The 25,813-nt window shown below is 50.6% G+C and overlaps 2 protein-coding genes and 1 pseudogene across 3 annotated transcripts; all 3 read left to right on the top strand.

Annotated features, from left to right (window-relative positions):
- Window positions 1-302: 302 nt before the first annotated feature.
- LOC122709562 lies at window positions 303-821 on the top strand (annotated as a pseudogene).
- Window positions 822-2,151: 1,330 nt separating this feature from the next.
- On the top strand, window positions 2,152-3,733 carry LOC122709553 (L-lactate dehydrogenase A chain-like). The gene has a single exon (XM_043927027.1). The coding sequence runs from the start codon at window positions 2,167-2,169 to the stop codon at window positions 3,163-3,165; it is 999 nt and encodes a 332-aa protein (XP_043782962.1). The 5' UTR covers window positions 2,152-2,166; the 3' UTR covers window positions 3,166-3,733.
- A 10,902-nt stretch (window positions 3,734-14,635) lies between these two features.
- On the top strand, window positions 14,636-25,811 carry SCYL1 (SCY1 like pseudokinase 1). Of its 2 annotated transcripts, none has more exons than XM_043927015.1 (18): window positions 14,636-14,823; window positions 15,160-15,300; window positions 15,511-15,633; window positions 15,713-15,939; window positions 16,378-16,468; window positions 16,552-16,707; window positions 19,676-19,834; window positions 20,716-20,823; window positions 21,885-21,998; window positions 22,428-22,583; window positions 23,137-23,325; window positions 23,446-23,521; window positions 23,794-23,958; window positions 24,108-24,250; window positions 24,918-24,986; window positions 25,079-25,291; window positions 25,379-25,433; window positions 25,552-25,811. In XM_043927015.1, the coding sequence occupies exons 1-18, from the start codon at window positions 14,713-14,715 to the stop codon at window positions 25,674-25,676; spliced, it is 2,421 nt and encodes an 806-aa protein (XP_043782950.1). In that variant the 5' UTR covers window positions 14,636-14,712; the 3' UTR covers window positions 25,677-25,811. The 2 variants fall into 2 exon arrangements, with proteins under 2 accessions (XP_043782950.1, XP_043782948.1); XM_043927013.1 differs by having other exon boundaries at window positions 14,637-14,823; window positions 24,915-24,986.
- Window positions 25,812-25,813: the final 2 nt, after the last annotated feature.

Raw genomic sequence — 25,813 nt, 5'->3', positions numbered from 1 at the left:
AACCTACTCTATGTCACCCCGGAGCTGTGCGGACCGCCCCACCCCAATCCCCACTCTAGATCTTTTCTTGGGCCTCCCCAACATTCACTTTCTCTTGATTTCTTTTTTCTTCTCCTTCCAAAGCTTCAGGGCTTCCTTGGTGGCTCAGATGGTAAAGAATCTGCCTGCAGTGCAGGAGACCCGGGTTTGATCCCTGGGTTGGGAAGATCCCCTGGAGAAGAGAATGGCAACCCACTCTGCTATTCTTGCCTGGAGAATTCCATGGCTTTTTGGCCAGAACCGCCATCTTCCAGTAATTTGCCAAAATGACCAACACAAAGGGTAAGAGGGGAGGCACCCGCTACATGTTCTCTAGGCCTTTTAGAAAACATGGAGTTGTTGTTCCTTTGGTCACATACATGTGAATCTACAAGGGTGATATTGTAGACATCAAGGGAATGGGTACTGTTCAAAAAGGAATGCCCCACAAATGTTACCATGGCAAAACTGGGAGAGTCTACAATGTTACAGCCTACTGTTGGCATCATTGTAAGCAAACAAGTTAAAGGCAAGATTCTTGCCAAGAGAATTAATGTGCGTATCGAGCACATTGAGCACTCTAAGAGCCGAGATAGCTTCCTAAAACGTGTGAAGGTAAACGATCAGAAAAAGAAGGAAGCCAAAGAGAAAGGGACTTGGGTTCAGCTGAAGCGCCAGCCTGCTCCACCCAGAGAAGCACACTTCGTGAGGACCAATGGAAAGGAACCCGAACTGTTGGAGTCCATTCCCTGTGAATTCATGGCCTGATGGGTGTAAAAATGAAGACCTGGACTGTAAAAAAACAAAAAGAACTCCATGGACAGAGGGGCTAGGTGGGCTACAGTCCATGGGATCAAAAAGACATGGGCACGACTGAGCAACTAATACTTTTACTTTCCAAGACTTTCACATTATTTCTAGTCTTTTGGTGTCACTCATACAAGGGCTTCCCTGGTAGCTCAACTGGTAAAGAATCTGCCTGTGATGCAGGAGAGACCGGTTCAATTCCTGGGTTGGGAAGATCTGCTGGAGAAGGGATCTGCTGGAGTAGGCTACCCACTCCAGTATTCTTGGGCCTCCCTTGTGGCTCAGATGGTAAAGAATCCACCTGCAACAACAACAACAAAAATAATTTTATTTTTTTTCAAAAATAACTTTAAAAAGACAAAAAATAAATAAATAAAAGAATCTGCCTGTAATGCAGGAGACCTGGGTTTGATCCCTGTGTTGGGAAGATCCCCTGGAGAATGGGAACAGCTACCCACTCCAGTATTCTGGTCTGGAGAATTCCATGGACTGTAGTCCATGGGGGTCACAAAGAGTTGGACACAACTGAGCAACTTTCACTTCACTTCATACATTTGTACCCAGGACACTGATTATTCACACTGGCCCACTTGTGCCCCAGCTGCTCAGCTCGCCATTGCTTTCTTGGATCCTCTTTCTTCCTTCTGGGCTCAAGGTCCTTTTTCTTTTCTTTTAAAATATTTATTTGGCTGCAAGAGGTCTGCACTAGTTGTGGCATGCAAACTCTGAGTTGTGGCTTGTGGGATCTAGTTCTCTGACCAGGGATTGAACCCAGGAACCCTGCCTTAGGAGCATGGAGTCTTAGCCACTGGACCACCAGGGAAGTCCCAAGGTCCTTCTTCCTAAGGTGCTTCTGGAAGTTCTCTCAGCAAGGATTTCTGAGCAGTAAATACTTAGAGCCTTTGTCTGAAATATCTTTATTTCACTGTCTGCTTTCACAGCTAGTTGAGCTAGTATGGCACTTTCGGTAGCCCTCATTTCTCAGCATCTGAAGATATTGTCTGGATTCAGTTGTTGCTTTTTAGAAACTGCCTCTGCCCCACATTCTGCACCCTGAGTCCTCACAAGTTGCTTCTGGTTCCTTTGGGCCATTTGAGGAATCTCCAGATGGGACTCTCCCAAGGATGAAGCTCTTGGCATCCTACATTGCCCCAATTTCTGGGGCAGTCAGTCCTCAGAGCTGTCTGCCATTGAAGGAGGAGAAAGACAGAACAGGCTCCATCTTGAAAGCAGGACTCCGGTACCTGAGCCGCTGCCGCCAAGTCCGGATCCCACGCCGCGCGCCTCCGACACCCGCCCGTTCGACGGTCACTCCCGGTTCCTTTAGGTTCTAAGTCCAAGATGGCAACTCTCAAGGATCAACTGATTCAGAATCTTCTTAAGGAAGAACATGTCCCCCAGAATAAGATGACAGTTGTTGGGGCTGGTGCTGTTGGCATGGCCTGTGCCATCAGTATCTTAATGAAGGACTTGGCAGATGAAATTGCTCTTGTTGACGTCATGGAAGATAAACTGAAGGGAGAGATGATGGATCTTCAACATGGCAGTCTTTTCCTTAAAACACCAAAAATTGTCTCTGGCAAAGACTATAATGTGACAGCAAACTCCAGGCTGGTTATTATCACAGCTGGGGCACGTCAGCAAGAGGGAGAGAGCCGTCTTAATTTGGTCCAGCGTAACGTGAACATCTTTAAATTCATCATTCCTAACATTGTAAAACACAGCCCAAATTGCAAGTTGCTTGTTGTTTCCAACCCAGTCGATATTTTGACCTATGTGGCTTGGAAGATAAGCGGCTTTCCCAAAAACCATGTTATTGGAAGTGGTTGCAATCTGGATTCAGCTCGGTTCTGTTATCTTATGGGGGAGAGGCTGGGAGTTCACACATTAAGCTGCCATGGGTGGATCCTTGGGAAGCATGGCGACTCTAGTGTGCCTGTATGGAGTGGAGTGAATGTTGCTGGTGTCTCCCTGAAGAATTTACACCCTGAATTAGGCACTGATGCAGATAAGGAACAGTGGAAAGCGGTTCACAAACAGGTGGTTGACAGTGCTTATGAGGTGATCAAACTGAAAGGCTACCCATCCTGGTCCATTGGACTGTCAGTGGCCGATTTGGCAGAAAGTATAATGAAGAATCTTAGGCGGGTGCATCCGATTTCCACCATGATTAAGGGTCTCTATGGAATAAAAGAAGATGTCTTCCTTAGTGTTCCTTGCATCTTGGGACAGAATGGAATCTCAGACGTTGTGAAAGTGACTCTGACTCATGAGGAAGAGGCCTGTTTGAAGAAGAGTGCAGATACACTTTGGGGGATCCAGAAAGAACTGCAGTTTTAAAGTCTTCTAATGTAGCACTTCACTGTCTAGGCTACACAGGATTTTAGTTGGAGGTTGTAACTCATATTGTCCTTTATATCTGACCTGTGATTAAAACAGTAATGTTAAGACAGCCTAGGAAAAAAATCAATTTCCTAATGTTAGAAATAGGAATGGTTCATAAAACCTTGCAGCTGTATCCTGATGCTGGATGGCACTTACCTTGTGTGGTCCTAAATTGGTTTGTCAAATAATTCAACTTCCTCAAGAGGTACCACTGCCCATGTTGCAGATGCTGAAGTTGCCCTTCAAACCAGATGTGTATTTACTGTGTTATATAACCTCTGGTTCCTTTAGCCAAGGTGCCTAGTCCAACTTTTTTCCCTCCAGTGAATCACATCCTGGGATCCAATGTATAAATCCAGTATTGCATGCCACGTGCATAACTGTTCTAAAGAATCTTGCGTACTGTGTGAATCAGAATAGTGTACACTGCCTTGTAATGTAAAAGGGAAAAATTACATAAATAATGCAGTCAACTAAGTGTTACACCAACTAAATAAATAAAGCTTGAACAGTGAAAAAAAAAGAAAGCAGGACTCCATCTTGGGCCGTACTGTGGACTTTGAGCAATATGCCCAGTATCTATGGAAACGACATACCAACTGGAAAACCAGACCCCCCAGATGGAAGAGCCCCAGGGCTCGTACCTAGACTCTCCGTCACCTGAAAGAATACCCTAATTATCTGTGTAACCTAATAGAATCATAAATTTCATTATGCTTACTGAGGTGTGACCACAGGCCTATTGATAATTGTCCACTGTTAACTACTTAGGCTTAAGGCATGTGAATCACTTGTTAACTTTGATTGTATCTTTGTTTTCCTTTGTTCAGACTAGTTTCAGGGAATTTGGGGAAGTGGGTTTGGGTACATACACTTAGGGTACATAAGGTTTTCATAAAAACTGGTCGGGGTCCTTGGCTAAGAGGAGACTCTGTCTTGGGCCCACTGGTGTAATAAACTGCACTCCACTATCTGCATTGTCCTTCTGAGTGAGTTTGTTTCCCGAACATGTGGCTACAACACCATCACCCCGCTCACAAAGTACCCCACCTCTCTGCCCCATGTGGTCCTGAGGCCTGTCTCCTCCTGTGTGACTCTCCCCTCTCCTGCTCCCTACCCCAGATTCCCTTCTTCCTCCTGACTCTCCACCTCGTGCCTAGCTTCAGCATCACCCATGCCTCCCACTGCCCACTGCCTCTGCCCCAGTCCAGCCATCAGCTCCCTGCAGTGCATATCTACAACACTTCCTGAGAGTTCTCTACATGATAATTTTACTCCTTCCAGTCCTTTCCCAGGCTGTGGCCTGATAGATGCTTCTAATGTGCAAATCTGATCATGCCACCCACCTCGTTTTCTCCCAGAGTCAAGCTCCATCACCTGACTGAGGGGCCTCCATGATCGCCTGTTCTCACTTCCTGGTTCCATTTTCCGCACCTCAAACCAAGGACTCCTTCCAAGTCTCCCACAAGAAGCAGTTGGGAAACAATTTTATCTACAGACAAACATCATCAGATAAGCCAAAAGCAGCTACATTGGCACTTTGTCATACACCACAGTCTATTATGGGTAAATGTAAAACCCCTCTGGCTGGGTGAAATGCTGAACATTGTATTTTGGTTTCTACTTTGAACCAGGGGGCATTTTTTTTTTTTAAACTCAACTCTATGTTTATATACAATAAAATTCATGTCTTTTAAAGATGTAGATTGATGAGCTCTGACAAATTACCTGTGTAACCACCACCACAGTCAAGGTTTCTCAGAACTCTTAATTCTATTCCATTTCTCTGTATGTTTATCCTTATGACAGTACCACACTTTCTTGCTTACTATTGCCTTGGAGTAAGTTCTGAAATCAGGAAGAGTGAATCCTCCAACTTCATACTTTTCCAGGATTGTTTTGGCTGCTTTGAATCCCTTGCAATCACATGTGAATTTTAAAATCAGCTTGTTAATTTCTGCAAAGAAGCCCTATGGAATTCTGGTTGGGACTGTGTATTTGTGGAGAATTGATATTCTTTTTTAAATGCTTGGTGAAAGTTACCAATGAAATCATCTGGGCCTGGACTTTTCTGTGTGTGCAGTGTTTCTTTTTTTTGTTTTTTTTCTGACCACACCACGCAGGCAGCTTGTGGGATCTTAGTCCCCTGATCAGGACTGAACCTGGGCCCTCAGCAGTGAAAGTGTGGAATCCTACCCACTGGACTGCCAGGGAATTGGTTTTGTTTTGATTACTAATTCAATCTCTACTTGTTATAGATCTATTCACATTGTTTATTTTGTCTTGGGGGCTCCCCAGGTGGCACTAATGGTAAAGAACCCACCTGCCAATGCAGGAAAGACATAAGAGATTCGGGTTCAATCTCTGGGTCAGGAAGATCCCCTGGAGGAGGATGGCAACCCAGTATTCTTGCCTGGAGAATCCCGTGGACAGAGGAGCCTGGTGGGCTATGGTCCATAGGGTCGCAGAGTTGGACACAACTGAAGCAACTTAGCACGCATGCACACATCTCTTCTTGAGTCAATTTTGGGAGTTTGTATCATCTAAAAATTTGTCCATTTCACTTAAGTTATCTAGTCTATTAACATAAATTACTTAATACAGTCCCTTTTTTCACTTTTGATTCTGTTAATTTGAATCTTTTTTTTTTTTTCTTAGTAAACCCAGCTAAAGGTTTTTCAAGTTTACTGATATTTTCAAAGAACTAGATTTTGGTTTCATTAATTTTTCTCTTTTGTTTTTCTGTTTTCTATTTCATTAGTTTCCACTTTTTAAAAAAAAAATTTAAAAATTTAAAATCTTTTTCTAGTTTTATTGAGAAATAGACTTAATTTTTTTTGTTTCCGATGTACAACATAATAATTATATATACATAGCAAAATGATCACCACAATAGTTCAGTTATCATTCATTACCATTGTTATTCAGTTGCTAAGTCGTGTCTGACTCTGTGACTCCATGAACTCTAGCGCATCAGGTTCCTCTATCCTCCACTATCTCCTGGAATTTGCTCAAATTCATGTCCATTGAGTTGGTGATGCCATCCATCTCATTCTCTGCTGCTCCCTTCTCCTCCTGCCTTCAATCCTTCCCAGGATCAGGGTCTTTTCCAATGAATTGACCCTCCACATCAGGTGACCAAAGTATTGGAGCTTCAGCTTCAGCATCAGTCCTTCTAATGAATATTCAGAGTTGATTTCCTTTAGGATTGACTGGTTTTATCTCCTTTGCTGTCCAAGGGACTCTCAAGCATCTCTTCCAGCCCCACAATTTGAAAGCATCAATTCTTTGCTGCTCAGCCTTCTTTATGGTCCAACTCTCACATCTGTACATGACTGTTGGAAAAACCACAGTTTTGACTATACAGACCTTTGTCAGCAAAGTGATGTCTCTGCTTTTCAATATGCTTTTTAGGTTTGTCATCACTTCCCTTCCAAGGAGCAGGCGTCTTTTAATTTCATTGCTGGAATCACTGTCCCCAATGATTTTGGTGCCCAAGAAAAGAACATTTGTTACTGCTTTCACTTTTACTCCATTTGCCACAAAATGATGGGACTGAATGCCATGATCTTTGTTTTTTTAATATTGAGTTTCATGGAAGCTTTTTCATTCTCCTCTTTCACCCTCATCAACAGGCACTTAGTTCCTCTTCATACTCTGCCTTTACAGTGGTATCAGCTATTTGGAAATACTGCTCAGACAACCAATTTACCTTCTTGCATTTCTTTTTCTTTGGGATTGCAAACCATTTTTTTCTTGTGACAAGAATTTTCAAGATCCATTTTCTTACCTACTTTCAAACATGCTATACAGTATTATAAACTATAGTCACCATGCTCCACAGTATCTCCCCATAGCTTATTAATTTTATAGCTGGAAATTTGTACTTTTGACCACCTTCAATCAATTTTCCCACTCCCTACTCCCAATTTCCATTTATCTTTATTATTTCCTTCCTTCCACTTGCTGTAGGCTTAGTTTTCTCTTCTTTTTCTGATGTTTTAAGATAGAAGTTTAAGTTATTGATATGAGATATTTCTTCTTCTTCTGAGTGAGTAAATTAACTTTTTTTTTTAGGCTATGCCACATGGTATGTGGGATCTTTAGTTCCCCATTCACTGATCAAACCTATGCCTCCTGCAGTAGAAGCATGGAGTCTTAACCACTGAACCACCAGGGAAGTCCCTAAATGCTTTCTTTAATTATCAATTTTTAGACTTAATACAAAGCACAATTGAAATACTTTCTAAAATGACATTTGGGTAACTGCCACAAAAAACCCACCATTGTTTAACAGAATTTTTTCCTTCTGTTTCATGACTTAAATCTCATAAAATAAGTAAAAAAAACACAACTGATAGTTTTATCCTGTGGTAAGTCATCAAGAAACAAAGCATGAACCATCAGCAAGTAGCTCTTGGGATCTTGCAGTGAGTTGAACAGGAAATAGTTACCTCTGAAGTCTTTGGATCTCCATTAGTTGAAGTTTCTATTGTGTTGTAGGGGAAGATACTACTACTGGCAAAGTCAGTTGGACTTCCCTGGTGGTGCAGCAAATAGCAATCTGTCTGCCAATGCAGGGGACATGGGTTCAATCCCTGGTCTGGGAAAATCCTACATGTCTGTGGAGCAACTAAGCCCATGCAGCACAGCTACTGAAGCCCGCGCCCTAGAGCCTGTGCTCCACTACAAGAGAAACCAGTTCAATGAGAAGTCCGCACACCACAACAAAGAGTAGCCCCCGCTCGCCACAACTAGAGGAAGCTCAAGCACAGGAATGAAGGCCCAGTGCAACCAAAACTAAATAAATAAATAAATTTTTAAAATTAAAAAAAAAGAAAAGAGAGAGAGACAGTTGGAGGGGAGACTTTCCAAAACCTACATGTATGCGTAATATGTACCTTTACATCAGCTGCTAAAGAATCCACCTGCAATGTGGGAGACCTGGGCTCCACCCTTGGGTGGGGAAGATCCCCTGGAGAAGGGAAAGGCTACCCACTCCAGTACTCTGGCATGGAGAATTCCTTGGACTATATAGTCCATGGAGTCGCAGAGAGTCAGACACAACTGAGCGACTTTCACTTTCACATTATATGTTTTTATAATGAAAAATATATAATTATACATGTACAGTGAAATTATATGTATACACATATGTATGTAAGTATACATGTACATATACATATATACATAATTTCCTGTTTACAAAAGGAATTCACGCATTGTGAAAACTTCAAACATCACATCTCAGAAATAAATATTATGTTGCACTTATAAATTTGCCAATATTTCACTATTTTTGGATAAAGACAGCGATTTCCTACTGTCAACCTAAGAATATATGGGAGGACTCCCTGTAATCCTTGTGTCCTAGAGGAAACCACTGGCATTCAGTATACATTCCCTCATGCTGGAGAGTAAGTCTGTGCACGTTTAAGGTTAATTGAGTTATCACCACAATGACATAACGTGGATAATTTTGCAACCTGCTTTTTAATCACTTTGTAGAACAAAGCAATATTCATTGGAAGGACTGTTGCTGATGTTGAAGCTCCAATACTTTGGCCACCTGATACAGAGAGCCAACTCATTGGAAAAGACCCTAATACTGAGAAAGTTTGAAGGCAAAAGGAAAAGAGGGTAGCAGAGGATGAGGTGGTTAGGCAGCATCATCCACTCAATGGATATGAATTTGAGCAAACTCTGGGAGATAGCGGAGAACAGAGAAGCCTTGTGGGATACAGTCCTTGGGGTTGCAAAGAGTCAGACACGACTCAGCCACTGAACAACAAGAGCAAAGCAAATCCTAGCACTGGTTGTGCCGTTTCCCTTCGCTGGAGCCTCAATTTCCTTACTTGTAAAACTCAAACTAATAATTCCGTTCCAGTTATTAATTTATTAACTCTCAGCTCCAAATTTATCATGTTTGCCTTCTCTATGAATATGAATCCAGGCTTTTCACATTTTTTTTCCTTTGCCAGATGGCAGAATGTTAAATTTTGCCAGTAGACGGCGCTAACAGACACTGCTTGAGGAAAAGGTTTTACTTCCGGGTTTTGATGGGCATCTCGGCGGACTTCCGCAGGGGGGGCCCAGCCTCCCCAGCTCAGCTTCCTGAGGCAGCTTTTGCAGCACCGGGTCTCTGCAGTGCAGGTGGTCAGCAGCCTTTAGCCCGCAACCTGGGAGGAGTGGAACGCCTCTAGGGAGACTCAATTCCCAGCATTGTAGGGGGTGGTTTTCCAGCAAGTTTCACGGGGCGTGCACAGAATTTGAGTAACTTCTCTACTATCCAATGAGCCCCAGTCATTCCCTCTCTAACAGGTCTGGATCTCAGCCCAGGCCTGGGGATGGGAGCTGCTACTTATGTTCGCTATTGCTGTGCCCTTTAGAGCTCTCTTTGCTTCTTACTAGTCAGTTCCTGGTTACCCCAACCCCCTGTAGATAATTCTTCTATTAGACTTTAATATAAGTCTTATATGGGCTTCCCTTGTGGCTCAGCTGGTAAAGAATCCACCTGCAATGTGTGAGACCTGGGTTTGATCTCTGGGTTGGGAAGATCCCCTGGAGAAGAGAAAGTCTACTGCAGTATTCTAGCCCAGAGAATTCCATGGATTGTATAGTCCATGGGGTCACACAGTATAAATTATATATATTTATAAAAATATAAATAAATATAAATATTATAAATATATTTATTTAAATATTTTTATTTGATATATTTTTAAATAAATATATTTATTTTAAATAAATATATTTATAAAAATGTAAATAATTCTTATATTATACTTTAATATGTCTAATATAACAGTTAATAATTCTTTATATTAGACTTTTCCTGTTCAAATCATTTGTGGTTTTTCTCTGGCACAGATCCCCTACAACATTATTAAGATCAAATTGCAGGCAGATTCTTTACCAGCTGAGCCACCAGGGAAGCCCAAAATTACTGGAGTGGGTAGCCTATCCCTTCTCCAGCAGGTCTTCCCAACCTAGGAGTCAAACTGGGGTCTCCTGCATTGCAAGCAGATTCTTAACCAGCTGAGCTACCAGGGAAGCCCAAATAATTCTTATATTAGCCTTTAAGTCTAATATAAACAGTTAATGATTCTTTATATTAGACTTTCCCTGCTCAAATCATTTTTTTTTCTCTGATTGGCACAGATCCCCTACATTGTTACAAAGATCAGACGAGATCCTGCAGGGAGAGCTCCTAGCTCAGTGCCTGCTGGGCAGCGAGCACTCAAAACAGCTGTAATATCTCTACCACAATCATCATTTCTCCATGTCAGTACCTGTAGAGCAGCCTCTTTCTTACCAACTATTGTGGTTCTATAGTATGTATGGAGTTGTGAATCACTCCATTCCTGATGGACATTTGGATTATTCCAGTTTTCCATGACTACAAACAGCCCTGTGATAGCTCCACAGAAGAGCTATCATTTATTGAGCTGCAGCAGTTACACATATTAACTCAGGAATCCTCACAACATGCTAGTGTATTAGCTCCTATGGCTGCTGTAATGAATTGCCACAACCTTCATGGCTTAAAATAACACACATTTATTACCTTATAGTCTGGATGTCAGAAATCTAAAATGAAGGTGTGGGCAGGGCTGTGTCCTTGTGAAGGCTGCAGAAAAGAATCTGTTTCCTTGTCTTTTTCAGCTTCTGGAGGCCACCTGCCTTCCTTGGCTCATGACCCCTTCTTCCCATCACTCCACCCTCTTGATCCTACTGCTCGCTGTGATCCTCCTGCCTCCCTCTTACAAGGACCCTTGTAACTACATCAGGCCGGCCCAGATAATCCAGTATACTCTCGCCATCTCAAGGCCCTTAACTTAATCAAAACACGAAAGTCCCTTTGACTGTATAGGGAACATATTCATGGGTTCCAGGGATCAGGATGTGGATATCTTTGAGTGGGCATTATTCAGCTTCCCACACCTATGAACTTGATACTACTATTCCACTCATTTGACAGATGAGAAAACCGAGGAACAAGGAGAGTAATTAACTTGCCCAAAGTCACACAGCTCTTAAGCAGCAGAGTTAGGATACAGGCAATCTGGCTTGATAATCCAAGCTCTAAGGATTACATAGCTTTGTTATAAATCTTTGCATACCTGTATAAGCATCTGTGTAGGATATATTTCTAGAAGTGGAATGACTGGGCAAATTGTTTAACAAATTGTTTAAGAATTGCCAATTCTTCCTTCACGACAGCTGTGCCAATTATTTCCCACCAGTAGTGCCTGAAATCCTGAATTGTTACTCACCCCAACTCTTGATGCTCTAGGGTCAGAATGTTACTTGAACACACAAAATCAAAGGATTTTTACTGCTTCTTATCAACTTAGGGACTGAAAAGTGTTTCTCTTCATGAGAGGAGAGGAACGTTCCTTACCTAATAGTAACCAAAAAATTACAGCTGGAATAAAGAAGCATCAATTTCCTGGGGAAAAGAAAATCATTTCATTACCTTAACATATTGTAAGACTGCAAATACTGTCCTAACACTGATCATGAAGACCAGCTTCCTGTCTTCACCAAGACTTAAATGTTCTACCTTGTCAGAAGCACTGCTTCTGAGAGTTTTATTTTCCACCTAAATGGGCTGTTTTCATTTCCCATGTCATCTCTTGAAGATCTCTGGGTAATAGATCACTTCCTTCATTGAGCCTTTTCAATCACCCCCTTTTGGGGGGTGGGGTCACACTGGCAGCATGGAGGATCTTAGTTACCCAGAGGATGGAACCTGTGGCTCCCAAAGTTGAAACACGGAGTTTTAACCACTTGACCACCAGGGAAGTCCAATCACCCCTCTTTATCTTGCATCCACATCACACGTGTTATTTATAGCTTGCTTTTCAAGGTTTTCCATTTCCCTTCCCAGTGTATGGCACCAAATACTTCACTAACCCCAATGGCAAACACTTAATATACTTTTAGAGTCTTCATTTTACATCTGAGGAAAAGGAGTGAAGTGACTGGTTCAAGTTCCCACAGAAACGGGATTCAAACAGGCATCTGCCTAAAGATGCTCCTGCTTGACATCCTACCGTGTCTCCTCTGGAGCAACTGGCCTCCTGGTGTGCCCCTGAACCCCAGGCCTGCCTGCCCTGGGACTTCCCTGGGTCATGGCCGAGCTTGAAGGGCTGCTTGCACTCATCCTGGCAGGTGAGGGAGGCAGCCAGCAACACTCAGGCCCTGCTACTTTCTACTGCGTGAGCCTTCAGAGCCTCAGTTTCCTCATCTGTAAGATGGGAACAACATTGATCCCCCTCATAGGGCAGTAATGAGGAGCTGGTATTATCCCCATTTTGAAACGGAGGGGTCCCACTGTGAGGACAGGCTGCTCCCTGCCTAGGCTGCTAGCCTCTGTGTGCCAAGCTCTGCTGGAGAAGCAGAGTTATAGAATCTGGGAGGCCAATCCTTTATCTGGCTCTTCTTTTGTAACTCTTCCTGGTGTCCCCTGTCTGTCCTGTTGTATCTCCTCACTGTCCTTCTGTGCACTGGGACTTCCAGATGCTCACCCCCCGACCCCAGCTCAGTGACCCTGCCCTTCCTGCTCTGGTTTCCTCTCTAGGTGAGGCCCCATGCATGGCACAGGACTAATGTTTGGCAGGTGCTAAAAGAATGTGCCACTAACTAAACCCCACCACCGGACCCCTGTGTTGTTAAACCCTCCTCTCCAACCGTGATCTCCACCCCAAAGCATCACTCCACCCCAGCCTGCTACACTCCATCATTCCACAAACACAGTTCAGGCTTCAGTAGGGCAAAGTTCCAGACTCTGTATTCTGGTATTCAAGCCCCCTACTTGCTCCTTTTTCATGACAAGATGCTCCCCACCCCCAACATTGCCAAGTCCACATTCACAATGTTGTCACCATCTTCCCAAGGAAGTCAGAAGAATCTCTAGTTAATATTTCTGTTCTGCCCCAAGCGGCCAGCATTGTGTGATCCTTCCTCTGAGTGCCCTGCACAAGTATTTGGATGAGAAAAGGGACAAGTCTCTGCTGAGCAGCTGCTCTGTGTCAGGTAAGGCACCCCAGTTTACAGATGGGGGAACTGAGGCTCCCAGATAATGTGAGTTCCCACAGGCAGTGATGGGGGCTGGGCCAGGATTTGAACCCAGGAAATGGCAGTCCACTCCAGTACTCTTGCCTGGAGAATTCCATAGACAGTGGAGGCTGGTGGGCTATAGTCCATGGATTCACAAAGTCGTACATGACTAAGTGACTAATTTTTATCAGGTTTTTTTTTTTTTTTTTTGATCTACTGACTTTAAGGGGTGTGTCCCTGGTGGCTCAGAGGGTAAAGAATCTGCACGAAATGCAGGAGACCTGGGTTCAATCCCTGGGTTGGGAAGATCCCCTGGAGAAGAGATGGCAACCCACTCCAGTATTCTTGCCTGGAGAATTCCATGGACAGAGGAGCCAGGCAGGCTATAGTCCACAGGGTCGCAAAGAGTTGGACATGACTTAGTAACTGAGCAACAACAACTACTGACTTGGGCATCCCTTCCCCTTGAATCTGCTCCCAAGGGCATCCCAACCAGACATTTCATAATCAGTCTCAGAACTCTCATCCAAGCTCCATAGGGTGTGGCTTCGGGTCCAGCTAAGGGGCCAGGTCTCCATCAGTGTGAAAGGCATTTGAGCTGCTGACAGACCCTCTCTGCACAGACACTGGAGGACCTGGATGCAATGCTGGTCCTAGAGACAGAGAGCCAAGTCTGCTGGGCTCAAGGGAGCAGGGGGCCCTCTTGACCCCCTGGCTTCTTCTGGACTTGCTGGGCTGTTCCTCCTCTACCCTTCTCCTTTCCTAGGTTCACTGTCTTTTCCCTCCCCAGGCTCCCTCCCTTGTCTCAGGGCTCCTAGACCTTCCCAGGACCTTTGCTTCACTGTCTGCTCCCCAACCACGCTCCTTTTCAGAGGTTCTGCTTCCTTGTGCCTCTCTCTCCTGGTCACTCCATCATTCCACCGACACGATGCCTCACTGGATCCTAGAGGTGCCCACGGGCAGGTGAGTGCGAGAGTCTGGCTTGGGGACAGTCGCCCTCCCCAGGTTTTTTCCCCACTGAACACTGCATCCTTTCATATCTGTCTATCGACTTCCTTTTCCATTTGTCTATCTCTGCTTCCTTGCCTCGGTTTCCCTATCCTCTGTCTCTTCTCAGGCTTTCATCCTTATATAACGCTGGGAGGTGGACTCTGTTACCATCCACATTCTAGATATAAGGACACAGAGGGGCTGAGAGTTTAGGTGACCTGCGAGGACGGCAGAGGTGGTAACTGGCTGCGCCCGACCAGTTGCGCCAAAGGTTGGTCTCCAGGCTGCCGGCCACCCTCCGACTCCTACTCCACCCACCGACCACGCCCACCGATCAAAAGCCCCGCCCCATCCGGTTATGCCCCGCCCTCGCCCCGCCCCGCCCCGGCTCGGGCTGCCGGAGGACCCGGAGCTGAGGCACCCGAGGCCGCCGCGGCGGCGGGGACGATGTGGTTCTTTGCCCGGGACCCGGTCCGGGATTTCCCGTTCGAGCTCAGCCCGGAACCCCCCGAGGGCAGCCCGCCGGGACCCTGGATCCTGCACCGCGGCCGCAAGAAGGTGAGAGCGGCCCCACTCTGCAGGCCGCGGCCGACCTCGGTCTCGCCTAGCCAGCGCCGCCGGCTCCGCCGCGTCGCGCCCGCCTGACGTGGCTGTGGAGCCTCTTAGGACTACGGGCCGAGGGAGGGGGACGGGCAGTGTCGACGTGGCGGGAGGAAGGGCCGAGGGACCCACAGGCGGACCCAACCAGGGTTACGTGGGCCGGGTTCAGTCTCTAAGGGCTGACTTGGGGAGAGACCCGGCCGGCGGCCCTTCTCTTCCGGCACTGAACCAACTCCGGGGACTATCTCGGAGGTGGAGTGGTCAGCAACGTGAGGCCCCTCTGCCCTCCCCCAGGCCACAGGGAGCCCGGTGTCCATCTTCGTGTATGACGTGAAGCCGGGTGCCGAAGAGCAGACCCAGGTGGCCAAAGCTGCCTTCAAGCGCCTCAAAACTCTCCGGCACCCCAATATCCTTGCCTACATCGATGGGCTGGAGGTACCTACCAGCTGCTCAGTCTATCCAACCTCTGTCCCTCACTTTCTCCCAGTCCTGTCTTCTGTCTTCCTGTGGATTTCCAGCCCTTCTGCGCCAGCGCCTCACCCCCCAGATTTGACTTCCCCTTCTCTGCCCCTATCTCTATCATGTCTTTCATCGCTTCTTCCTCTCCCCCCATCCCTCCCTGATACCCCGTGTTCCCTTCTTCAGACAGACAAATGCCTCCACGTAGTGACAGAGGCTGTGACCCCGCTGGGAGTATACCTCAAGGCGCGAGTGGAGGCCGGTGGCCTGAAGGAGCTGGAGCTCTCCTGGGGGCTACACCAGATTGTGGTGAGATGAGGGGGCAGTGGGGATGAGAGCAGGGTGGGGGCTGCAGCTCCTGGGCTGTGATGGATCCTTCTGCCCTTAGAAAGCCCTCAGTTTCCTGGTCAACGACTGCAGCCTCATCCACAACAATGTCTGCATGGCCGCTGTGTTCGTGGACCGCGCTGGCGAATGGAAGCTTGGGGGCCTGGACTACATGTATTCAGCCCAGGGCAATGGTGGGGGACCTCCCCGCAAGGGGATCCCTGAGCTTGAGCAGTATGATCCCCCGGAGTTGGCTGATGGTAGTGGCAGAGCGGTCAGAGAGAAATGGTGGGTGCCTAGGGGGAGTATGCCCCATCCTGCCCTATTCTGGAAGCCTCTTGTAGCCTCAGGACCCCTGGACTAGCTGGCACTCCCTCCATTCCCTGCTGCTTGGCTGGGGAGGGAACCAGGGTCCTCAGGGTGGAGCCCACTCCTGGCTCCCAGGATCCTCAGGGAGGAAGGGCAGGATAAACACAGGCTTTGGGGTTAGGTGGTTCTGAATTTGAATGTTATGTCACCTGGGATGGATGTCCTTGCTTCTCTGAGCCTCAGTTTCCTGATCTGTCAATGGGGGCTAATGAAACCTGCTTCTTGAGGCTGATGGGATGATCAGCTAAGGAACACAGCCCAGGGTTTGCCATGCAGTGAGTGCCTGGTGCCCAGGGTAGGTTGGAGGCCTATGCTGGCAGGTGGCAGAGCCTTGAGCAGCTCTGGTCACTGTCTCAGGTCAGCTGACATGTGGCGTTTGGGCTGCCTCATCTGGGAAGTCTTCAATGGGCCCCTACTTCGAGCGGCAGCCCTGCGAAACCCTGGGAAGGTGAGTGTCCGACCCCACCCGCACCCCAGCCCCTCTCCCCCAGCCAACCAGCCACTGCCCTGACCCTGACTCTTCTCCCGCAGATCCCCAAATCACTGGTGCCCCATTACTGCGAACTGGTCGGAGCCAACCCCAAGGTGCGTCCCAACCCAGCCCGCTTCCTGCAGAACTGCCGGGCGCCCGGTGGCTTCATGAACAACCGCTTCGTGGAGACCAACCTCTTCCTGGAAGAGATTCAGGTGAGCCCCTTGCCCCACCCTGGGCTCTGGCCCTACATTCCTCACCTCTGTGCACCTCCCCACTTTACAGGCTCCCTGATAATTAGACCCTTGGAGACAAGCACAGATGATGGAGCTAGGCTCTTTGGGTTCATACCCTGCCTCCAACTATTGCTTATTTAAAATACTTACCTATCTATTTATTTGGCTGGGCTGGGTCTCAGTTGTATCTTGCAGGATCTTCCATCTTCATTGTGGCATGCCAGATCTTTAGCTGTGGCATGTGGGATCTAGCTCCCTGACCAGGGATCAAACTCTGGCCACCTGCATTCGGAGCTCAGAGTCTTAGCCACTGGACCATCAGGGAAGTCCCTCTAGTTATTATTTATATGTGACTTTCCTCGGCTGAAGTTCAGTCTTATTAATAGTACCTACTTCAGAGGAGGAGGGTGAGGAGTCAGTGAGTCTGAAGTGCACAGTACAGGGTCTGGCACATAGTGGGTGCTTTGTGAGTACTCCTGGCACTCTGTTAACTACACACAGACATTCCAGCCCTGGCCCTGATGTTGACTGCAGGGTGGGGAGGAAGAGTCAGACCCAGACCCCTGCCCTCAAGGCTCTAGCATGGAGTGAATGATCCAGGTGTCCACCCTTGGGGACTTTCACTGGGGAAAAGGGACAGAAAACATGTAAATGAGGAAATGTGCTTGCTGAATGCAGACAAGTGCCGGGAAGGGAAAAAGTGAGGATGATGCCTAGGGAAGGGTTCTCTCAAGGGTGACGTTGAGCTGTGACCTGAGGGTGTGAAGGTGGGAGTCATGGGGATGCTAACTGGGGAAGAAAGTTCCAGGCAGAGGGAACCTCTTTGTGAGGAGGGAGCCCTCAGCTTAACCTCCCTGAACCTCAGTTTCCGTATCTGTGTGGTGAGGATAATGGCGGTGTCTGCTGAACCACAGGGTTGTTGTAGGGAATGCAGAAGGGAGGCTCTGCCCCCTGACCTGGCCTTGTGTGGGGCATAGAGAGGTGATGAGAGTCTGGAATGGGAGGAGTGACAGGGCTTCCATGGCCCTCCTTGCTCTGTGGAGTCTTGACTCAGATGGGGCTGGGGGGCCGTCAAAGGATGGGAACCTGCGCTGAAGGAAAAGGTGCTGGAGAAGTTGAGCCTTGCCGCCCCCTGGGCAGTGTGGGGCAGCAGGAGCTCCATTACATGGCGTTCCCACACGGCTGGCTCTGCCAGGCTGCCCTTCTCCTTGGTGTGCGCCCCATAGGAAACAGGCTATTTCTGGAGGGTCCCGAGGAGAATGTGGGAGGGCCGTGCCCAGAGGCCCCCCTTCCCATCAGAGAGCAGAGCGGTGGAGGACGCCAGCTGTGACTCTGTCGGGGGCAACCTTGGATGTGGCTTGGCCTCTCTTTGGAACTGTGCTCCCCAAACCCTGTGTCAGAGCACCAAGCCTGCCTCCCACGCCAGACTGAGCTGCTCCAGCTCAACCAGGTCCTCCCCAACCCGAGTTAGAGGTCACTTCTGGGCCAGGCAGTGGCTGTGGCCATGAGGGTCCAACCAAGAGCACAGGAACTTTGAAAGCACACCGGACGGGGTTGTAATGCACACCCGGCCTCTCTTGCCTGGTGACCTTGAGCCTCAAGCCGCCTCCTTTGTAAATGGGGGAATGACAGCACTTCTTCACAGGGCACAACACAGCAGAAGTGCCACACCACTGGGCCACACCTTTGTATTTATTTATTTATCTGTTTTATTTGGCTGTGTTCAGTCTTGTTGTGATATACAGGATCTTCATTGCATCATGCAGGATCTTCTGTTGAAGAGCACGGACTCTCTAGTTGTACGTGAGCTCAGTTGCTCCACAGCATGTGGGATTTCAGTTCCCTAACCAGGGATCGAACCCGCATCCCCTGCATTGTAAGGTGGATTCTTAACCACCGGACCACCAGAGAAGTCCCCACACCCTTCCTTGACTGCGGCTTACCTGTGTGACTTTGGACAAGCTCCTTGCCCCTTCTGTGCCTCAGCTTCCTTGGATTATTTCATCTGTGTAATGGTTTTAGAATATAACCCTGCCTGGCTATGTGGTCTGTGCTCAGGAAATGTGAGTTGTGGATAGGACAGCCTCGGGCAGGTTAGAAGGATGGAGGGAGACCGTTGAGCTGACAGTGTGGGCTGTGTCGGCTCAGTGAGAGGACCAGATCTGGGGGTAGATGCACCTCATCCCTGCCTTCCGACAGCCTGCCACGGTCTCTACCGCAGAGCTGCCGGTGAGCCCAACCCAACAGGGCCAGGCGGCAGAGTAAGCCCTTATTCCCTGTTTTCTTGTGCCGTGTGTTTAATGGTACGCGTGGGTTAGTGGTGTCCTCTGTGGTCCTGAGGAGCTAAGGCAATACTGATAAAGGGCTTGATCCCCTAGTGGCCGCTTTCACAGCAGCAGGTCAGGTGGCAGGCATGCTGGGCGCCTCCAGCATGGCAGGCGCTGTGCTAGCAGCTTTTATGTGCATTTTCTGGTTGAATCCTCAGAACAGTTGTGAGGCAGTACAGTTATTACTCCATTTTACAGTTTGGGGAACTTGCCTAAGGTCATGTTGTTGTTTAGTTGCTCAGTCTTAACACTCTCTAGTGAAAGTGAAACTGTTAGTCACTCAGTCATGTCTGATGGACTGTAGACCGCCAGGCTCCTCTGTCCATGGGATTTTCCAGGCATGAATACTGGAGCAGGTTTCCATTTCTTTCTCCAGGGGACCTTCCCAACCCAGGGATCAAACCCACATCTCCTGCATTGGCAGGAACATTCTTACCACTTAAAGCCACCTAAAGTCACATGGCTAATAAATGGGAGAGTTGGGCTTTGAACCCAGGCAGTCTGGCTCTGCAGGCTTTTTTTCCTTCTGGTTGGAGGTAACCCCATGTCCTGGCCCTTGGCTGAAGGGACCGTGACCAGGATGATTTCTTGTTCCCTGCCTCCTGCCCACTCTCCCCCAGATCAAAGAGCCAGCTGAGAAGCAAAAGTTCTTCCAAGAGCTGAGCAAAAGCCTGGACTCGTTCCCCGAGGATTTCTGCCGGCACAAGGTGCTGCCCCAGCTGCTGACTGCCTTTGAGTTTGGCAACGCGGGGGCCGTGGTCCTCACGCCCCTATTCAAGGTGAGCGGGGCCTGGAGCCTCAGGACCTGTGGGGCCCAGAGACTGGCTGGGTGGTCTGAAAGGCAGAAGAGAGGGCCGTGGCTGGGGCGGGCCAGCCTTGCCAGCGTCCTGTGAGGGGAGTCTGGTCAGGGGGACCCAAGCCCACTTGAGGATCTCTGACATCGGCGGTTCAGCAGGCCATGGCCACGTGACCAGCTGTCAGGGAGACAGAGACTTCCTGTCCTTGGTGACGGGAAAATCTGTGCCTCCAAAATTCTTTTTCCAAAGACCCTTTGCTTCAGAACCTACAGCCCTTCCTCCATTTCCTCAGGACAGCCTCCCTGGTCTGACCCGGGCACTCTGGTTCCCAGGGCCCAGGGGTCAGCTGCTCACCGCCTTGCTTTCCTTCCTCCCTCCTGACCACTCAGCACTCAGCCGTCTTGGCTTCTTGGGGCTGGATCCTCTCTCCCTCCTCAGATCCCAGCCTGTCAGTACCTGGGCACCTGCCATTCCCTGCTCAGTGGGAGAACCCCTTCCCCAAAGGAACCTGGCGTGAGGGGAGGTGGGGAAGACAGCAAGTACATCCTGTGTAGCTGGGAACCCCCAGAAGTTATGGGCAGAATCCTGTGTGCACGTGGGATCTAGTGCCTGATTACAGGGAAAGGCCCAGAGCTTTTGCGAGCCTCCTAAGAGAGGCCTGACCCAGAAAGGGTAAGGGTAGGGCTAACTTGACGTGGAGTCTGGGCAGAGGGGCTGCTGAGGAAATGCCCGCCTCATCCCACCACCATCACCCTGTTCCCACTTCGAGAAATCAGCAGGGAGACCAAGGAAGTTCACTGAGCCCGGGGACGTCATCCCACTCGTGTGGACGTGGCTGAGCCCCTCTTCCTGCTCCTTCTCAGGTGGGTAAGTTCCTCAATGCTGAGGAGTATCAGCAGAAGATCATCCCTGTCGTGGTCAAAATGTTCTCCTCAACCGACCGGGCCATGCGCATTCGCCTCCTGCAGCAGGTAGGGGCCGTGGGGAGAGCCTGCCCGCTTCTGCTCCACCCAGACCTCACCCTGGCTGCAGGGGAGGTCCCTGCCTCACCTCCAGCCCCAGGCAGATAACTCAAGCCCTTGCTTTGGCTGCATGGGGACCCCAGAAACCCCTCCTCGAAACATACACACAGGTGAGGGAGCAGAGGCTATGCTCTCAGGAAGTCAAGATACTTACCGGGCTCATTGGAAGCTTAGGGAACTCCCCCCACCCAGGCTGCATGGCTCAAACACTTCTCCCTGTGCCGCCCATTCTCCCGGGTTGAGCCTGTTGTTCTGTTGTTTAGTCACTAAGTCACATCCAGCTCTGTGACCCTATGGACTGCGGCATGCCAGACTTCCCTGTTCTTCACTATCTCACAGAGTTTGTTCAAACTCATGTCCATTGAGTCAGTGATGCCATCCAACCATCTCATTCTCTGCCACCCACTTTTCCTCCTGCCCTCAATCTTTCCCAGCATTAGGGTCTTTTCCAGTGAGTCGGCGCTTCACATTAGGTGGCCAAAGTATTGGAGCTTCAGGATCAGTCCTTCCAATGAATATTCAGGGTTGATTTTCTCTTGAGGGGGGATAGCGTCTCTCTTGCCAACCCCTGGGCAGTTGGGAGCATCAGACAGGGTTGATGGGACTGGGGATGGGGGGCCACTGGTGCACTAGGTATCCAGGTATCATCAGTCCTTCTCCAACTCCAGACACACCAGCCTCCTCCCAGCGCTCCTCTAGACAGTGGTTATACCCTTTTAATAGAAAAGGTCGGGAGGTTCCAAGATGGGGTATGACCATTCCACCTGATGAGCAGGACCAGAGGCTCGGCTCTCCGGCACCCAGTCCCTGGCTCTTCTCAGCCCCCTCCCTCGCCCCCAGCACCCTCTCCATTCCATTTGGGCCTGAGACCAGAGGCACAGTGGGGGGTTCAGGAGACTCCCTGGCCAGCCAGTGCCTGCTGGGTAGAGAAACCATGCCAAGGGTGGTCCCCTGGCTCTGGTGAGGGGTGGAAGGCCTCACCGTGTTCTCATGCCCCAACCGGGCCGCAGATGGAGCAGTTCATCCAGTACCTTGATGAGCCAACAGTCAACACCCAGATCTTTCCCCACGTTGTGCACGGTTTCCTGGACACCAACCCTGCCATCCGGGAGCAGACGGTCAAGGTGGGTGTGGGCATGCCCACAGGGGCCACCCCTGGTTTTCTAAGGCTCAGAGGGGGCTCATCAGAGGACACAGAGGCCTTGGTTTTGGTCTGTGGGTCAAGCAGGGTATGGGAGGGGCAGGCACTGTTCTGCATGTGGGTCCTGGCTGTGGGTATAGCACTGCAGGTGGTGGTGGGAAGAGGGTGGGCATGGCCAAGAGTCCTGAGTTCAACAGACACAGTTCTGAGTTCAGCAGACATTCACGGAGACAGGAGTGCAGACAGGGGTTCCCCTTCCGAAGCCTTCTGGGTAAGGCCCAGGACCAGGTTGGGGAGGGCTCTGGCGGGTCTCCTTAGCACCCAGGGTCACTGGTGCCCTCCCAAAAGGCCTCCCCCATGTGTGGCACCCTGCCCGCTCCGGCCCCCACTTTTGCTGTCTCCCGCCCTGCAGTCCATGCTGCTCCTGGCCCCAAAGCTGAATGAGACCAACCTCAACGTGGAGTTGATGAAGCACTTTGCGCGGCTGCAGGCCAAGGACGAGCAGGGCCCCATCCGCTGCAACACCACGGTGTGCCTGGGCAAGATCGGCTCCTACCTCAGTGCCAGTGTGAGTGCCCCGCACACGTGGCAGGAGTTCTGTCAGCGTCACAGCCACAGCCCCCAGGGCCAGGTCCCCTGGTGTGGGGGCTGTCACCCCCCCTACACACACACACACAGACCCAGGCCCTGGGTGCTCCAGTCCCCCTGTCTGAGGGACAGAGTAAGTTGTGCCAGGTCGCACAGCCGGTAGGTGGCTCCTGGAACAGATCCTAGGTCTGCTTACCCCCTCGGGCTTGCATCCCTAGGGCTCACGTCCCCTCCCTTCAGCCAGGGTCTGTGAATGCAGACACTGCAGCCTCCAGGCACTTAGCAGGAATGACTGAATGGGTCAGCAGGGCAGGCAGGAAGGGAGGCGTGGCCCAGCGCCGGGGCAGCTTCTTCTGGCCTCTGTCACTTTGAGCCATGGGCTGGTGATCTGGAAGGACAAGCCAAGATCCAGGGTTGTCGTTAGTGTTTAACTCACACTTGTTAGACTCTGGAGGCCCTGTGGTTGGCCTCTGTTGTGGCAGTTCTGGGCCCCAGGATGGACCCTATACTCAGGAGCCCTCTTCCTGCCCCAGACCAGACACAGGGTCCTCACCTCCGCCTTTAGCCGGGCCACAAAGGACCCGTTTGCACCGTCCCGGGTCGCGGGCGTTTTGGGCTTCGCCGCCACCCACAACCTCTACTCGATGAACGACTGCGCCCACAAGATCCTGCCTGTGCTCTGCGGCCTCACCGTGGATCCTGAGAAATCTGTGCGAGACCAGGTGAGGCGTCGCTGGGGCTGGGCCCTGGGGCTGGGTCTCTGGGGGTACCTGGGCTCCAGCCGGCCTGGCAGGCTCACAGGAACCTCGGAGGCCCCAGCTCTGCCCCTTGCTGCCCCACAGGCCTTCAAGGCCATTCGAAGCTTCCTGTCCAAACTGGAGTCTGTGTCAGAGGACCCCACACAGCTGGCCGAAGTGGGTGAGTGGCCCACGCTCATGTTCCCTGTTCCTCTTGCCACTTTCTTGACTGTGGCCTGTTGTGGCCCCCGTCTGCCTCACTGGAGTGTCTGAAGAGCCCCAGGGGACAGACTGTAAAGCACTCTTCCCACCTCCCACTTCACAGTTGGGAGAGTGCAGGCCTGGGGGAGGACGGCGCCCACTCTAGGTTGCTCTGTTTCTGTTAGTGCCTTCCTATCACCCTCCCCATGGAGGCCTGAGGTGTCTGTACCTGTCTTTCCTGTCCCTGCCCAGAGAAGGATGTCCACGCAGCCTCCAGCCCCGGGATGGGAGGAGCCGCAGCCAGCTGGGCAGGCTGGGCCGTGACGGGGGTCTCCTCGCTCACCTCTAAGCTGATCCGGGCACATCCCACAGCTGCCCCGGCTGAGACCAATGTCCCCCAGAGACCCGCGCCTGAGGGTGAGTGTCCTGGACTGAGAGGGCTTGGAGTCCCCCCCCCCCCCCCCCGGATGCTGATGGGGACGCCCCCAGCCCCAGCAACCTCTGCCCTGGGCTGAGACCTTCCTGGGGCTCAGTGGGCGGGAACTCAGCGAGCCTCTGCTCCCCAGGACTTCCTGCCCCGGCTCCTACCCCCGTCCCTGCCGTGCCTACGACCTCAGGCCAATGGGAGACACAAGAGGAGAGCAAGGACACCGAAGAGGACAGCAGTGCTGCAGACAGATGGGATGATGAAGACTGGGGCAGCCTGGAGGTGAGTGGGGCTGAGGAGAACTCCCTCAGGGGGACCCAGCTTCAAGGTCACAGACTGCCATTCAGGGAGCTCACGTGGGCTTGGCTGGAGTCAGATCTGTCCTCATCTGCAAGTATCCTAAGCAGGAGTCACGGAGCAGCCATTGTGGGTCAGAGCCGACAGCTGAGCCCCATCTCAGCTCTAGAAATGAGAGGCCAAGGTGGTGGTGGTTGGGTCTGCCCACTTCTCTTCCTCGCTCCCCTCCCCATCCCTCCTATGGCTGTTCTGGGGCTCACCTTGCCCTGTGATTAGCAGAGAGAGGTTACCCCCAGGCCTACAACCAACCTGTCCTCCCTGAGGGTGGGCTCAGGATGGGCTGAGGCCGGAGTGGGGCTGTCCTAAAGAGAATGCGGGCAGAGCTCCAGTCACCAGCAGTCTCTGCCCCTGAGGCCACAGGCAGGGGTGTGGAACTCAGGATCTCATTCCCCACCTCACAGAGGAGTGACAACAGGCCTGGTTCAGTGTGTTCAGTTTATTGATGGGACACAGGGCTGAGGAGAAAATGAGATGGAAGACAAAAGAAGAAAGGGTGGAGCCCATAGCTGGGCAGAGACTGGGGGGCTTCCTTGGCCTTTCGGGTGGAGCAAGAGGGCTCTATGGTCGTGCTTTCCTCCCCACCCTGCAGCAGGAGGCCGAATCTGTGTTGGCTCAGCGCGATGACTGGAGGACTGGGAACCAAGCCAGCCAGCCTGGGCAGGTGAGCTGGTGGGACAGAGGGTGTGTATGGGGGGCGGGCTGGCCCCTGCTCCTCCCTCCCCTTCTCTAGCACTGTCTCCTTCTCTTCTGCAGGCCAGCAACCCTGGCCACAGATCCCAGGAGTCAGACTGGAGCAGCTGGGAAGCCGAGGGCTCGTGGGAGCAAGACTGGCAGGAGCCAAGCCCCCCGGAGCCACCCCCTGAGGGCACACGGCTGGCCAGCGAGTATAACTGGGGTGGACCGGAGCCTAGTGACAAAGGCGACCCTTTTGCTGCCCTGTCAGTGCATCGGGAGGCTGGGGCGCAGGTACTTGGTGCCTGTCCAGTGGGAGGGTGCAGACCTGGGGTCCTCAGCTGAGTAGGCCTCCACTGCAGCCCACACCTCCCTTTTCAGTCAAGGCGAGACTCCTGGGGTGATGACAACTGGGAAGGCCTGGAGACTGAGAGCCGTAAGTGTTTACCAGCCGGCTGATGGCCTGGGCCTACCCTCCACCAGGGCAGGCATGGGAAGGGAAGCTGAGACCCAGGTTGTCCTGACACCTTCAGCCGTCCCCTTCTTGTTCCCAGGACAGGCGAAGGCAGAGCTAGCCCGGAAGAAGCGCGAGGAGCGAAGACGGGAGATGGAGGCAAAACGCGCTGAGAAAAAGGCAGCCAAGGGCCCCATGAAGCTGGGAACCCGGAAGCTGGACTGAACCGCGAGTGTGGGCCCTTCCCAGCCTCGGAGGCCCCACAGATGTATTTATTGTACAAACCATGCGAGCCCGGTCACCCTGGCCAGGCATATCTCACATGTACATAATCAGAGCCACAATAAATTCTATTTCACACC

Source organism: Cervus elaphus, chromosome 2 (assembly GCF_910594005.1).
Source record: "Cervus elaphus chromosome 2, mCerEla1.1, whole genome shotgun sequence".
Taxonomy (NCBI): Eukaryota; Metazoa; Chordata; class Mammalia; order Artiodactyla; family Cervidae; genus Cervus; species Cervus elaphus.
The sequence above is the reverse complement of the archived record's forward strand: the minus strand, read 5'-3'. Positions and strand labels throughout refer to the sequence as shown.